The following is a 13879-nucleotide window of genomic DNA, read 5'->3' as shown; positions in this document are numbered from 1 at the left end:
TCCAAAAACCTGAAGAAACTGCTCTGTAGATTGATGAGGGGGAAGATAATTCAATATTTCTCAAGACGAGTCACAAACGGGAGAGATGGTGGAAAGTGGGGGCAGTGCAGCCGTTCCAGTTGCATTGAATAAACAGTGACTTCATGGTTTCTGCATCAGAGCGCTCGCTTTGTTTTCCAGCAGGCCGGCGTTGCCGTCGCCGCGTTCTCCAGCTGCAGTGTGTTTTCGGTCACAGTTGGTTGAAAACAATTTTTGCAGATCTTGGTCATCGGTGTTTATATCTGATGTGACTGATTGATTGGCGCTCGCCATCCCTCCTCGGCCGCCCCTCCCCCGCCGTCCCTCCCCCGCCGTCCCTCCCCCGCCGTCCCTCCCCCGCCGTCCCTCCTCCGCCGTCCCTCCCCCGCCGTCCCTCCCCCGCCGTCCCTCCCCCGCCGTCCCTCCTCCACTGTCCCTCCCCCGCCGTCCCTCCGGAGGTTGCGCGGCGGCGTCTCCTCTGCCCTCATTGACCCACTCTAATTTATTCAATGAGACACTTACTGCTGTGTTGAATCGGCTGATGGGGGTTTGAGGTCCCGGCGCCGTCCCCGTGGGCCCGTTGGCGTTGTCGGGTGGGCGGCGCCCGTCCGATGCCGGGCGCACGCTCTGAAGCACGCTCCTCAGGAGCCCCGGTGCCCTTTTATTCACCTTATTAAACTTAACGGTGTTATTCCAGGCCGTACCTGCATGTTCTATCAAGGTTTACGGCCCCCGCACAGCATGTAAAGGTAAGGGTGGGTCGGCCACGCACAGCTGTGGGGGGGAGGGGGAGGGGAGGGGGAGGGGGGAACGCCACGCCACGCCACGCTCGCTTTAAAGACTGCACATGGAAATCTGTAGACGGAACAACGCTTTTACCAGATACACTAATAACTGTGTGTGTGTGTGTGTGTGTGTGTGTGTGTGTGTGTGTGTGTGTGTGTGTGTGTCAGGAGCCTGCTGGCGCTGAGAGCTCTGATAAGATTTCGGCCATATTGTTTTCTTTGTCAAGGTTAACAGTAAGTTTTTCCATCCTGATGTCAGGAATGCCGAGCATCTGGTCCTGAGTGGGAGACGCTGGGGAGGGTGGGGTCGGGCGGGGGGTGGAGGGGGGGTGGAGGGGAGGGGGCGGGCCCTCTGGGAGCCCCCTGCCATTTGTCGTGGTCCGTGGCCAGAAGCCGGCTCCGAGCCGCAGGAACAGCGGACTGAAACACCAGGATTTGTTGCCACTGGAAGAGCTCCCTGTTTCCAGTTACATCAGGAGTGAAATTTCCACATCCCCCCCCCCCCCCCACCCCCACCACCACCACACCACAGTCCAGGGAAGCAGATGTAAGAGAAAGCCAGGGAGAGAGTGCGGCTGAGAAAAAGAGGGATGATGACTTTTATTTGTTTGAGCGGGAGACGTTCCTCCCGTCTCTGTCCAGGCGGGACGGCGTCCGGCGTCCCCCGTCCAAAGCACACACTCTGCTCCACGGCTCCGGGCGGGACACGCTCACTTGCTCAGGGAAGAGCCCGAAACGGCTTTACAGGCCGTGGGCTCTGGGCGAGGACCGGGTGACGGCGCCGAGCGATCCACTGATCCACTGCACCCGGACAGCCGGGTCCGGTCTGGACCTGAAGCAGCGAAGCTAACGAGGTCCAGTCAGCTGGTCTGAGACCTGCTGCAGGAGAGAACCTGAGGACCGAACACGGTGACCTGCACCAGGAACCGACCCGCTGTCCACTGACCTGCAGTCCACTGACCTGCTGTCCACTGACCCGCTGTCCACTGACCCGCTGTCCACTGACCCGCTGTCCACTGACCCGCTGTCCACTGACCCGCTGTCCACTGCCTCGCTGTCCACTGCCTCGCTGTCCACTGACCCGCTGTCCACTGACCCGCTGTCCACTGCCTCGCTGTCCACTGCCCCGCTGTCCACTGACCCGCTGTCCACTGACCCGCTGTCCACTGCCTCGCTGTCCACTGACCCGCTGTCCACTGACCCGCTGTCCACTGACCCGCTGTCCACTGCCTCGCTGTCCACTGACCCGCTGTCCACTGACCTGCTGTCCACTGACCCGCTGTCCACTGACCCGCTGTCCACTGACCCGCTGTCCACTGCCTTGGGGGTGTTTGTATGTTGTGGAACTGGAAGACGGTGGTTGCGGCGCTGCAGGCGCTGCACTCCGCCTCCAGCCTGGCTCTTAGAGCTGTATTTCAAGGAGACATGAGGATGAAATGGGTTTTAAGAAAACTCCTTTCTTATGTTTATGCTTCTTTTACATACAGTCACAGAAAGTTCAGTTAGGAAATCGGAATCGGATGCGATGTAGGTTTGAGGTAAATCTGGCTCCTCGTTCAGCCTGTAGAAATCCTCATGGAACTGTTTACCTTGGTCCGGGCCGCTGTTAAAACCTGACCCTGAACACAGAAGTCATGAGACTTGAGGAATCGCAATTTAAATGGAAGCAACACCCCAAAAAATGATAAAAAAAAACTATCAAACACTCGACCCAGTGGTTCCACGGCACACACCTCCTGAACCACACACAAGGGCTCCGCTGAAAGAGTCCCCTTCAGATTCTCCGATCTCAGACTCCATGATCCGTTCCTGGATCCCAGCGTTGGTTCAGGCTCTTGGTTGTTGTTTGCCACAGTGCAGCAGCCTCAACACTACAGCAGCTCTGTGAATGACGGCGATCCCTGAAGCTCTGGGCCTCCCGGTCAGTCTGCTCCAGGTCGGCTTCAGGTCCGACTCAGGAACTCAGGACCGACAGCTTTATTTTAATCACAGCAAAGAAATCTAGTATTTACTCAAGTATTGTGGCTGTGCATATGGAAGAGAAAGACTTGGTGTGTGTGTGTGTGATCCTCATGAAAAAAACCAAACTCTCACATTATTGTGGAAATGTTTTGCCTCCATCAGTTGCGGCTGGTTTAAAAAAAACACTTTTTTTTTGTCAGTCTTTCGGCAGGAGGGTGTTTTCACTCAGACTGGGCCTCTCAGGACTGAAACACTGAACGAAGGACTCCGAGAAACAGCAGCAGTTTATCCAGCAGTTTGTGTTGTGTTCTGTGGTCACTTTACTCCGCGCAGCCCGACCAGCTCACCCTGCCAGGAGGGAACGGAGCAGAACCCTGTGATTCTGTGAGCATGTAGTTCTGGTGTTGATCGTCTTTCGAAACTGAAGCAGAACTTTTGTGGATCAAGTCAAATTCTGGTGCTGCAGCTGGAAACGTCTGTTGCGTTTTGTGTGTCTGTTTACACGACAACACTGCTCAAAACCACTGAAAACATAATGGTATGCTCCTGGTCCTGGTCCTGGTCCTGGTCCTGGTCCTGGTCCTGGTCTCAGTCCACAGTAGAAACACTGCCTTGTAAGTGCTGATCAGCTCAGGTGGCTTCATGACGTTGGCGCTGGGGGATCAGGATTATTGATCTGGACCACACAGTCGATCCAGAATCACGCCGAGAGAGCAGTGATGTTCCCAGAGTGCCGTGGGGGTGTGGGCGGGGGAGGGGAAGTGCCGCTTGGCAGTCGGAGCCGTGGCTTCCTCCTCCCGGGGGCCGAGTCCTCCGCTTCCATTTCTCCGAAGATCATTTCGGGTCCCGTCCTGCTCGGCGTCGCTCTGGACCGGAGGACCTCGGGACCTCTGGACGGGCCGGTCTCCGTCCAGCCACAGCAGAAAGCCGTGGTCTGCTGCAGAGACCCTGCCAGGACGCCGCCGCCGCCGCCGCCGCTGCAGAGGGTCCAGAACAGTCCGTCCAAAACAAACGACGTGAAGCCAGACCAGGCTGCAGGGCGGCAGAAGCTCCACCCTGCGGCGGTGGAGGACTTGGCTCGCCCCGGTTTGCTTCTCCGCCCCGTCCTGCTCGCTGCGTCCCCCACTGTCCACCATGCTGGACATGTCTCCACTTCCAGGAAGTGTCCATGCTGCCATGCATGCGGCCTGGGATTCATTTCTCCCTCCATTTTTATAGTGTCCTCACGCGGTGGTTTTGCCCCTGCGGTGGCTTCCTGGGCTCGTTTCCTCTCTCTCCAGGCTCCTTGCTCGTCCGCCCATACATTTGTATATTTAATTTCAGTTCTGCAGAATCCCGGTTTAGCTCTTGGCTCTGCGTGCAGCTCGTTCTCGTGTTGTTCCCAGCCGGTGTTTTTCTGGGTCACGGAGTTCGTCGTGACCCAGTGACCCCCGAGGAGAGCAGGCCGGCAGTGGTCATGACGACCGAGCGGCTTCTCACTGCAGATAAACACACGGACCGCCGCTCTGGGCTTTCACCCACTGAGAACTGAGGTTCCTGCAGCAGCTCCTGACCCTGGGTTCAGATGGGGTGGAGGCCTGGGGGCTGCTGGGGGTGCCGGGCTTGGTTTCTGTCTCTCTGCGACCCGCCTGGACTCTGAAGGACCGCAGGTCCTGTTTCTCACCACAGGCCAAAACAAGTTTCCCTTTTTACTGTTGTGTTTGCTCTGCTGTCAGCCAGAAAGACGTGAGTGTTATTTCTGGTTTGGTGTCTGTTCAGTGTCCGTTTCACTGCGTTTGTATGAATTTACTTTGTTTTTTTCGTCTTCACTGCCTCAAACGGTCACCGCTGTATTTCTGTACTGCGTTGTCCTGATTGAGTCAGACCGACGTTTGAAGCGCTCGTCTTTCGTATTCCACCGTCTCATTTCATCTTGAGAATCAAACAGTGCCACAGTCATCTCTACATTTAGAGCCATGTACACAGCTAGCCAAAATGTGAAACTTTGATTGCGTTTCCATCCAGCTACACCACGGCGGCTTGGAGCCACTGAAACAACTTTTAGGAAACGGCTGCGACTCACCTCTGTGTTGATGTTCTGCAATCTCACCTCCGACAGAGTGGAGCGTCAGACAGGAATGTCTTTTCACTCCTGTCCCGTCCCACTGCCATACAATGACTCCCACTCCTGTCCCGTTCCCGTTTGAATGAAACCAAACATGTTAAAAAAATGATGGATTTTTTTTATTTTAAGTAAAGAGCAGTGCAGTTAGTGCATATAAAAGGCAATGACTTTAACTTTCAGATGCCTGACTTTCAGTAAACAAAGTGCATGTTCTTGTTGAGGTAACATGGAAGAGCTGCTTCAGTTCAGGGAGAAAGATCAGTCAAATAATTACCAAGACAGCCCTCTTCAGAATTTGTGAACATAGTCAGTGGGCAGTGAGGGTCCAGTGCTGGGTCCAGCGAGGGTCCAGCGAGGGTCCAGCGGGGTCCAGTGCTGGGTCCAGCGAGGGTCCAGCGGGGTCCAGTGCTGGGTCCAGCGAGGGTCCAGCGGGGTCTAGTGTGGGGTCCAGTGCTGGGTCCAGCGAGGGTCCAGCGGGGTCTAGTGTGGGGTCCAGTGCCGCGTCCAGTGAATGGTGGTGGTGGGGGGCCTGATGGTTTTCCGTATCGTGCAGTTGGCTCGTGGCGTGCAGCCTGATTGGGTTTTCTCAGCGTGGACATGGTGGATTTGTGTGGACAGGAGGGAGACGTCAGGAAACGGCTCGTCTCCCTCCTCCAGCGTCTCCGCCCCGCCGGTCCTAATGGCATTCCCATGTGTCCTGCGCCGTCACCTCATCCCGGGTCTCTTCTTATATGATGTGAGATGTTCTGCTGGGAGCTCCAGCCTGTAAGTGAGAGCGGGGGCCGGCTGCCCGGGATCTGGTGTGGGCTGAAGAGCGAAGCAGCCGTCCGTCCCGGGGTCGCCGCCGCCCTCCATGCCTGTGCAGTAAACCGGCCGCCGCACATGTGGTGTGTGTCCAACTCCTCTCCTCCACCGCAGAACAGCGGGACCAGAGACCGGCGAGGCGCTAACACTTCACAGGATCCGTTTTAGGAAGTGGGGAGCGGCGGGACGTCGGCCAGGAGTATCTTTTACGTTGTGGGGATTCTTCCTGGGAACAGCGTGACAGCTCGTCTGCAGTCACTGATCATCAGAGTGGAGTCGATCGAGGGCACAGGCGAAGAACACCCAGTGTGTGACTGGTTTCCACATAAATTAAAAGGCTGATTCTCATTTTGAACCCAGTTTAACCAAATCTATCTCGGTCTTGGTGTTTCTGGTTTGACTTCTTTTAATCACGGATCTGTCTACATCAGGTTTCATAAGCAAAAGGATCTGTTGTCTTGAGTTTTGCTCAGTTTCTGTACCTCTGACCTCTGCTCTGCTGCCACCAGGCATGAAATCTGTTCTGCAAACACAGGATTCTGTAACAAAGGAGCCTGATTGTGACTCTGAAGATACTTTAATGTCTGAAACATGCAGTGGACAGGAAGAGATCTGGAAGTGACCAAACATGGTCTCTTAACTCATAAAATGTTTATTATGTTCACAAGTCCAGAAGAGTTTTGTGGTCGTGGCTCTTTATGAGGCTTTGGAATATTGTTTGTGAGGGTCCCAGTGGAGGACCAGACGGGGAACCCTCAGCTCCACCTGTTGGAGGAGACTTCCTCCACAGTGTGATGGGGCCGGAGGACTGGGCGCGATGGAGGCGTCCATGGATCGAGCTATTGTTCTGTCACTGAACGTAGACAGAGTAGTTTAAATCAAAAAGGCTTCCATCAGTTCTGGTGGATTGGTGGAACCCTAACACTATTGCTTATAGTCACATATTTTCAGTATAATATGTGGGTCAGGAGCATTTACCTAGTCATGACCCGCCCCCCTCTGCTCTGATTGGCTCGTCAGTCCTCATGCTGCAGTAAAGCCTCACATTGACCAGGTAAATCAGTGAAGCAGCGAGTAGCAGCCAAACCGGGGTATACGCTGGACGACAACACTGCTGGATCCACAGTGGCCGTGGTGTCACGGTGGCCGTGGTGTCACGGTGGACGTGGTGGACGTGGTGTCACGGTGGACGTGGTGGCCGTGGTGTCACGGTGGCCGTGGTGTCACGGTGGCCGTGGTGTCACGGTGGACGTGGTGGCCGTGGTGTCACGGTGGCCGTGGTGTCACGGTGGCCGTGGTGTCACGGTGGCCGTGGTGTCACGGTGGACGTGGTGTCACGGTGGACGTGGTGTCACGGTGGACGTGGTGTCACGGTGGCCGTGGTGTCACGGTGGCCGTGGTGTCACGGTGGCCGTGGTGTCACGGTGGCCGTGGTGTCACGGTGGACGTGGTGGCCGTGGTGTCACGGTGGCCGTGGTGTCACGGTGGCCGTGGTGTCACGGTGGCCGTGGTGTCACGGTGGACGTGGTGGACGTGGTGTCACGGTGGACGTGGTGGCCGTGGTGTCACGGTGGCCGTGGTGTCACGGTGGCCGTGGTGTCACGGTGGACGTGGTGTCACGGTGGACGTGGTGGCCGTGGTGTCACGGTGGCCGTGGTGTCACGGTGGCCGTGGTGTCACGGTGGCCGTGGTGTCACGGTGGACGTGGTGGACGTGGTGTCACGGTGGACGTGGTGGCCGTGGTGTCACGGTGGCCGTGGTGTCACGGTGGCCGTGGTGTCACGGTGGCCGTGGTGTCACGGTGGACGTGGTGTCACGGTGGACGTGGTGGCCGTGGTGTCACGGTGGCCGTGGTGTCACGGTGGCCGTGGTGTCACGGTGGACGTGGTGTCACGGTGGACGTGGTGTCACGGTGGCCGTGGTGTCACGGTGGACGTGGTGTCACGGTGGACGTGGTGTCACGGTGGCCGTGGTGTCACGGTGGACGTGGTGTCACGGTGGACGTGGTGTCACGGTGGACGTGGTGGCCGTGGTGTCACGGTGGACGTGGTGTCACGGTGGACGTGGTGTCACGGTGGACGTGGTGTCACGGTGGACGTGGTGGACGTGGTGTCACGGTGGACGTGGTGTCACGGTGGCCGTGGTGTCACGGTGGACGTGGTGGACGTGGTGTCACGGTGGACGTGGTGTCACGGTGGCCGTGGTGTCACGGTGGCCGTGGTGGAGTGGTGTTTTCCACCGCAGCTCTCCTGATCCAGCGCCCGGTGTCGTCATATCAGCTGTTGGTGTTGGTTGGACTGATGGTTCTGTTGTTCGTGTCTCCTTCACTCCAGAAATAACAGTCGGTCAGTCCTGGTGTTCTGTCAGTAGGAACTCTTCCACATGTTGTCTTTGACTCCCTCCTCCTTCGCCACGCTTCACCGCAGAGCCTCTGAATCGCTGAGCTACGAGGCGCTAACGCAGAGCAGGGTGGTGTCTGGAACGGGACAGGACAGGATGTCCTGCTGCTGCTTCCTGTCGTCGCCTCAGAGACTCAAACCGCTAACGGGAAGCAGAGGGCTGCGAGTGGCAGAAGACGGTTTGTCTCTCCGAGCGCCCGGCGGCAGCCGCGGTACGACCGGCGCCGTGTGGCACGTAGAGGCTCAACACGCAAAAACAGGAATCAGTGTGAAAGTCTTCAGCAGGAATGTCCAGGTCCTCTACGAGGACTCCCCTCTCCAGGTCAACATCTCAGAGCAGCAGCGCTGCAGTGTTGCATTGTGGGCCGTCTGTGGCCGTTGTCCGATGGCCGTGGCGGTCTGCAGCGCCGCTCAGACAGGAAAGGCCGTGACGGCAGCAGGAAGCCGGCGCCCGGAGGAGGAAAGCCTTTATTGCCTCTACATTTCCTGGAGCTTCTAGAGACGACCAGCAGGACGAGTCTTCAGAAACTCCCCGCCGTGTTTGGGAGACGGCGTCTGTTCAGAGAGTGTGTGTAGATGGACGAATGACCGTGTGTGTGTGTGTGTGTGTGTGTGTGTCGGCCTCTTCAGTCCATGTAAATGCACTGGTTGACGTCTGCAGCTCAGGAGTGTGTATTTGCATCTGTGGGTTGCTGACTGACCGAGCTTCCTCTTCCTCCCCCTCCTCCTCCTCCTCCTCCCAGCAGGCCTGTACGAGCTGCTGGCGGCGCTGCCGTCCCAGCTGCAGCCCCACGCCAGCCGTCCCGAGGACAGCGCCTTCCTGCAGGACATGTTCGGGGAGAGAAGCCTCCAGTCGCTCGTCAAGGTAAAACATGATTTTCTGAGCAGAGTTTCTCTGATTCTGGTTCCCATGGTGCTCCTGCCACCCTCCTCACAGCCCTCCATGCTCTCCCAGTAAATTCCAGGAGTGTAATCCAGTTTTCACTCAGCCTGCACGCTCTCCTGTCATTTCAATATTTTATCCCATTTTGTGGTTTTAGGTGTAAAAATTCACTCCAGTAAAGGTTTAGAGGTCTGTTCAGGAGGGACTGGTGTCTGGGACTCAAACTGATGCTGAGCTGAACATGTTCAGATAGAGGAGCAAACCGTTTAATGGTGGACCCGGAAATGCAGTCAGATCAGAGTTTGATTATAATGGACACACAGTCCAGACTTTCTTCTACAGTACAGTAAAGGAACGTTATTTATGTCACTTCAGACTCCAGGCGTTAGAAAACACACAACAACGAGTTTTCACCTCTTCCAGCCTGCAGAAACACACTCCTCCTGCTTCTGTTCTCCAATCTTTTTTCTCTTCACTGGTCCGAGCTGCAGCGCTGCTCTGCTGCGCCGATTCGTCAGCGTCTCCGGTGGTCCGGACCGTCCGGCCATCAGGTCTCAGACTCAATTCAGAGAGAAACATCAGCATCGTTTCCTCAGAGACCTGTTTGTTCAGGAGGGAGCGTTTTAACGCCTCAGCTGTGAGCCAGTGGAGGAGCCCGGGGCCTGGGGGCCCGGGGGGCCCGGGGGGCCCGGGGGGCCGGACGGTTCTGGACGGTCAGAGGAACAGAGTAATGATGGGCTGGGTTCTGGGCTCCTGGGCTTCTCTGTCCTGCCGGCCCCTAAGAAAACAGCTGGCGGTGCGGGGCGGGCGGAGCCACGCTAATGACGGCGGCGTGGTGTTCCTCATGTCGAGAGAGGGCGGAGTGCTGCGACTGCACGAGTCTAACAGCTCCTCATCACAGAGCCTGATCTCAGACCAGGACGCCGTGTTTTCACTGGACTTTCACCTCCGAGCTGAGTGACCTGCCAGAACAACGTTCTCCTGCCGCCGCTCCCTCGGGCTCCGGCCGTGCTCGTGGCTGCAGACACGTCTTGGCTTTCCGGAGGCAGCGAGCATCGGCCGCGGCGTTCAGGTGTCTGGTCGGCATTTCCATGTCGAAATATTCAAAACGTGCAAATGGGAAGGATTAGTGCGGCTGAACAGATCCAGGAAAACCTCAGGGTCTGAGAAAAACACACCGATCCTACACACCAGGGGAGTTCTGCGTTTTACACAGCAGCGTTCTGAAGACAACGTACATTTACATGGAAGCTGCGAAAGCCACGTAGTTTTCCTGTCAGAACCATTAACAGTGGAGAACAATCCACTCCATGCTGCTGTGTAGACGGACCCTTCGTAAGGGTTCGATTTCTCAGAACGTGGTGCGGACAGGAGTCGTTGTGTTTGGGTTCTGATTGGATTCAGGGTCTGTTATTCTGACAGAAGCGTTGCCCTCTGACCTGACTGCTGGACCTTTAAAGAACTCTGGACTGTCTGCATTAACTCTGGTTCCCTTCAGAACGTTTCTGTAACGTCCGTCAACAATGGCCTTCTAACCTAATGTGAGGAGTTGTAGATTCTTTTAAAGGTTCTTTATCCGTGTCAGAAGATCGTAAAGAGCTTTCAGGGAGTGAAGCCACAACACGTTCTCCCCTTGACGAGAAGCACCTGACGTTCCGTTTGGCTCGGCGGTTTAATCTGCCGTTTGATCAGCAAACCGCAGAACAGGTGTGAACATCGGCTGAACCTCTGACTCTGATAAGCGGTGATTGATCAGAGGATGAAGAAACGCCGCAGCACGTCAGCTCGGTGGTTACACCAAGCGCTCGGATGACGCCGTGCTGTGCTGGCGTGCCAGCAGGAAGCTGAGCGGCTCTCGCTGTGAGGCCTGTGTCAATACAATTCACTAAGAGCCAGTCAAGGTCCGAGCTCATGTAACCTGGATCTCCAGGAAACACACCGCTGCACCGCAGCCATGATGGATTCCTGCCACAGCCGGCAGGAAAGGATCAAATACATCAAAGGGCCGCGTTGTTTCTCCTCCTAAAGCAGCCTTTTCCTCTCCAGCAAAGAGGAGCGAGGCCTTTTAGCGTCTCTCGTCATTAACGCAGCCTCAATAAGTGGAAACTGTTCTGCTCCAGACAAGCAGAACTACGTGTTTCCTCCGCTCGGTACCGAGCCTCCAGCCAGCCGGAGCCCGGCCGACAGCCAGACCGAGCCTTTGAAACACACCCGTCTCACCTTACAGGCCGCCGCCGCGTTCAGGTGAACATGGCTAACGTCAGCGCCACGCCATTAATAAAACCTTAATCGTCCCCTTCCTCCGAACCTCCGCGGATTCCTCCGCCTCTCTCCACCAGGCCGCGGAGAGAAAACACACACATCAGGTTAATCTGACGGGCGCAGCCCGGCGGCTCGTATGGAAACGCTCAGGCTCACCTGGGTAATTACTGCGCATCACTTCCTGGTCCGGCGGTCTGGAGAGCAGAGCAGCGGACCGGAGGAGGACGTGTCGGAGACGGAAAAACAGAGCAGGGATGGAGACGGCCTCGTCCCGCCACGTCACCGACGTGAAACCAGTACCTTCCAATGGCGGTATTCCAGGAGCTCGCCGCCTTCCACATGCTCATCCTCGGCGCGGGACGGCGCTGGACCGAATGCGATGTCTGGATCGTACGGCTAGCTTAGCTAAAGCGACGCAGGCGGTCCGGCTCTGTTCGGCCCAGTTAGACTAGTGTGCTGTCCGTGAGCGGCGCCAGGCTGGCTCCGGTCCTGCCAGGTCCCGCTCCGCGGACCGCCACTGTGTTCGTTTTCCACCTGCCTCAGGTGGGGCTGCCCGTCACCGGCCGCTTCCTGCCGGCGGACCTGCCACACCGTTCCCCATAAATCCCGCTGCTGTTAGTCGCTAATAGTCTTGGCACTGGCCGGCCGGTTCTCCGGCGCTGCCGACACGTTTAACGACACGTAAAGGTGCTGCAGCTGATGCTGGAACCCGAGTGGAAAGTTCTGGGTATTTTCGACGTATGAGCTCATTTTCAGACGAACTGGCGTGTTTTCCCTCAGTACCAGACTAAATGAGTAACTGGACCCGACTCCAGCCCAGCCCCGGCCTGTGACTCACCCGGCAGCGTCCGCCGCTCCGGCCAGATCACACCCAAATAGATCCCGGCTCCCTCGAAGCCTCAGGAGGCCTCTGTCCTCTGTCCTCCACTGTCCTCTGTCCTCCTCTGTCCTCCACTGTCCTCCGCTGGATTCTAGAGTGACTCTCTCCATAAACACTGTAGAAACGTTCCCGACGCTCACAGATTCTTGGCTACTTCTAAAATGACCTCCTGAACGCTGATTTGCTTCCTTTCATGCGTATTCATTTCGTTGTGATTGAATCCGCTGGCCTTTTTCTGCCCTCATGGTCAGTGTTGGCATCTCCGCTCGCTCCACCGCAGATCCGTGGCTCAGGTTCGGGCTTTCTGTTTAGAGAGACGTTGTGTTTCAGCGATCCAGCTCCGTCTCTCAGAATGAAGTGAATTAAGTCATTTTGCTGCGATTCTTCTGGGATCTGGGTTTATCGTCTCAGTGTGGGCGCTTTCATCCGTCCTGACAGCGCTTGGCGTTGTGCTTGGTCACTGTGTTGGATGTCAGGCTTGTGGTGGTTCAGTGAGCGGTTTGTCGTTTCCAGAGTCTGCTTGAGGACTCCACCGTGTTCCAGATCCTCTCTGCTCATTCCAGCCTGTCTGGACGGTTCGGGACGGATCGTTTGCGTTTCGCTGTCCACACCGGAGCGCTGTGGAGCAGTTTCTGAAAAGCAAGGCGACTGATGGATGGAGCCAAACGGACGGGATGAGGAGACCTGGACCGTATCTGGTACTCAGGACAGCCGTTCAGGAGAGTAGAGTTCCCATTACATCCGTCAAATGTCTGTGTTGGTAATCAAGGAAATTCTCCGGAGCGATCCCACAGCCATTATTCCGGGTCACTCTGGTTGACCTGGAGTTTGTATTCCCCTGGAAAAAAAGTGTCTCAAAGTGAAACCAGAAGGTTCGACACAACACGGGCCAATGGAGAGGACATGGAGAGCAGCGGCAACACGCAAGATATGGAAAATGAGGCTGAGGCTGCCATGGAGAGTATATACGACTCCCTCCAGACTCCCAGAGAAACGGCCTGGAGATATCACCGGCTCACCTGCAGCCTTTAAAGACCGCCGGAGCAAATTTATACGCAGGAGTAACCGTCTCGCAAGTGCTCGAGTCAGTCCCATTCGGTTAGTCAGATGCGTTTCTCCTGGCTTCGTGCCCTGGGCCAATCGCCGCGCAGCAGATACAGCTCGCATCATTCACGTCTGCCTGGAGTGTTTGCTGCTCTGCGGTGGTGAAAATCAGCATCCAGAAGTCTTTTCCAGTGTGTGGGTGTCTGAGTTGCCCGTTAGCGAGGCCGTCTGCTCTGTCCTGGTTTCACTCTGACAGGTGAGTCAGGAGCCGCCCAGCCAGCAGACCTCCGATCAGGTCCTCATTCACTGATTCTCCTCAACTTTTCCACAGCAAATCAGAAATCAGTCCCAGGAACCTTTGAACGGTCAGGAGTGCTGCTGGATTTGTTTCAATCAACATTAAATGAGTGACTCAAGTATGAGATGCTAATTGAAGTGACCGGATGTTTTCCACTGCTGTGCTTCGTCAGGTGGGGATAATGTCAGTTTTCACAGAGATGCAGTTTCTGGGTTGTGGATAGAAGCAGAGGAATATAATAACGCCAGAACTCAGTGTCTGAAATCCTGCTAGCTTGAGATTAATGTCACAATTATTCTGAAAGATTTCACATTTGGCATGAGAAACGAGCTGTGTGTTTTGGAGCGGGGGCATCGGCCCAGTGTCGGCCAGACTGCTAAGAAAGAGCTGAAATAGCCTTAGGTTTTCCTTTCTGTGGCGCAGAGTGTACGGGTGAAAAT

General features: G+C 56.2%; 1 protein-coding gene across 4 annotated transcripts in view; it reads left to right on the top strand.

The window, feature by feature from the left end:
• The window catches only part of mpp7a (MAGUK p55 scaffold protein 7a), a 111868-nt gene that overhangs the window by 24681 nt on the left and 73308 nt on the right, over positions 1–13879 (top strand). For 3 of the 4 annotated variants that reach the window (XM_030099827.1, XM_030099829.1, XM_030099828.1), the window contains exon 3: positions 8816–8937. In XM_030099827.1, the coding sequence (XP_029955687.1) occupies positions 8816–8937 (122 nt within the window). The remainder of the gene's footprint in view (positions 1–8815; positions 8938–13879) is intronic. The other variant, XM_030099830.1, reaches the window with a different exon arrangement.

The sequence above is a fragment of the Salarias fasciatus genome, chromosome 9 (assembly GCF_902148845.1).
Source record: "Salarias fasciatus chromosome 9, fSalaFa1.1, whole genome shotgun sequence".
NCBI classification, from domain to species: Eukaryota; Metazoa; Chordata; class Actinopteri; order Blenniiformes; family Blenniidae; genus Salarias; species Salarias fasciatus.
The sequence above is the reverse complement of the archived record's forward strand: the minus strand, read 5'-3'. Positions and strand labels throughout refer to the sequence as shown.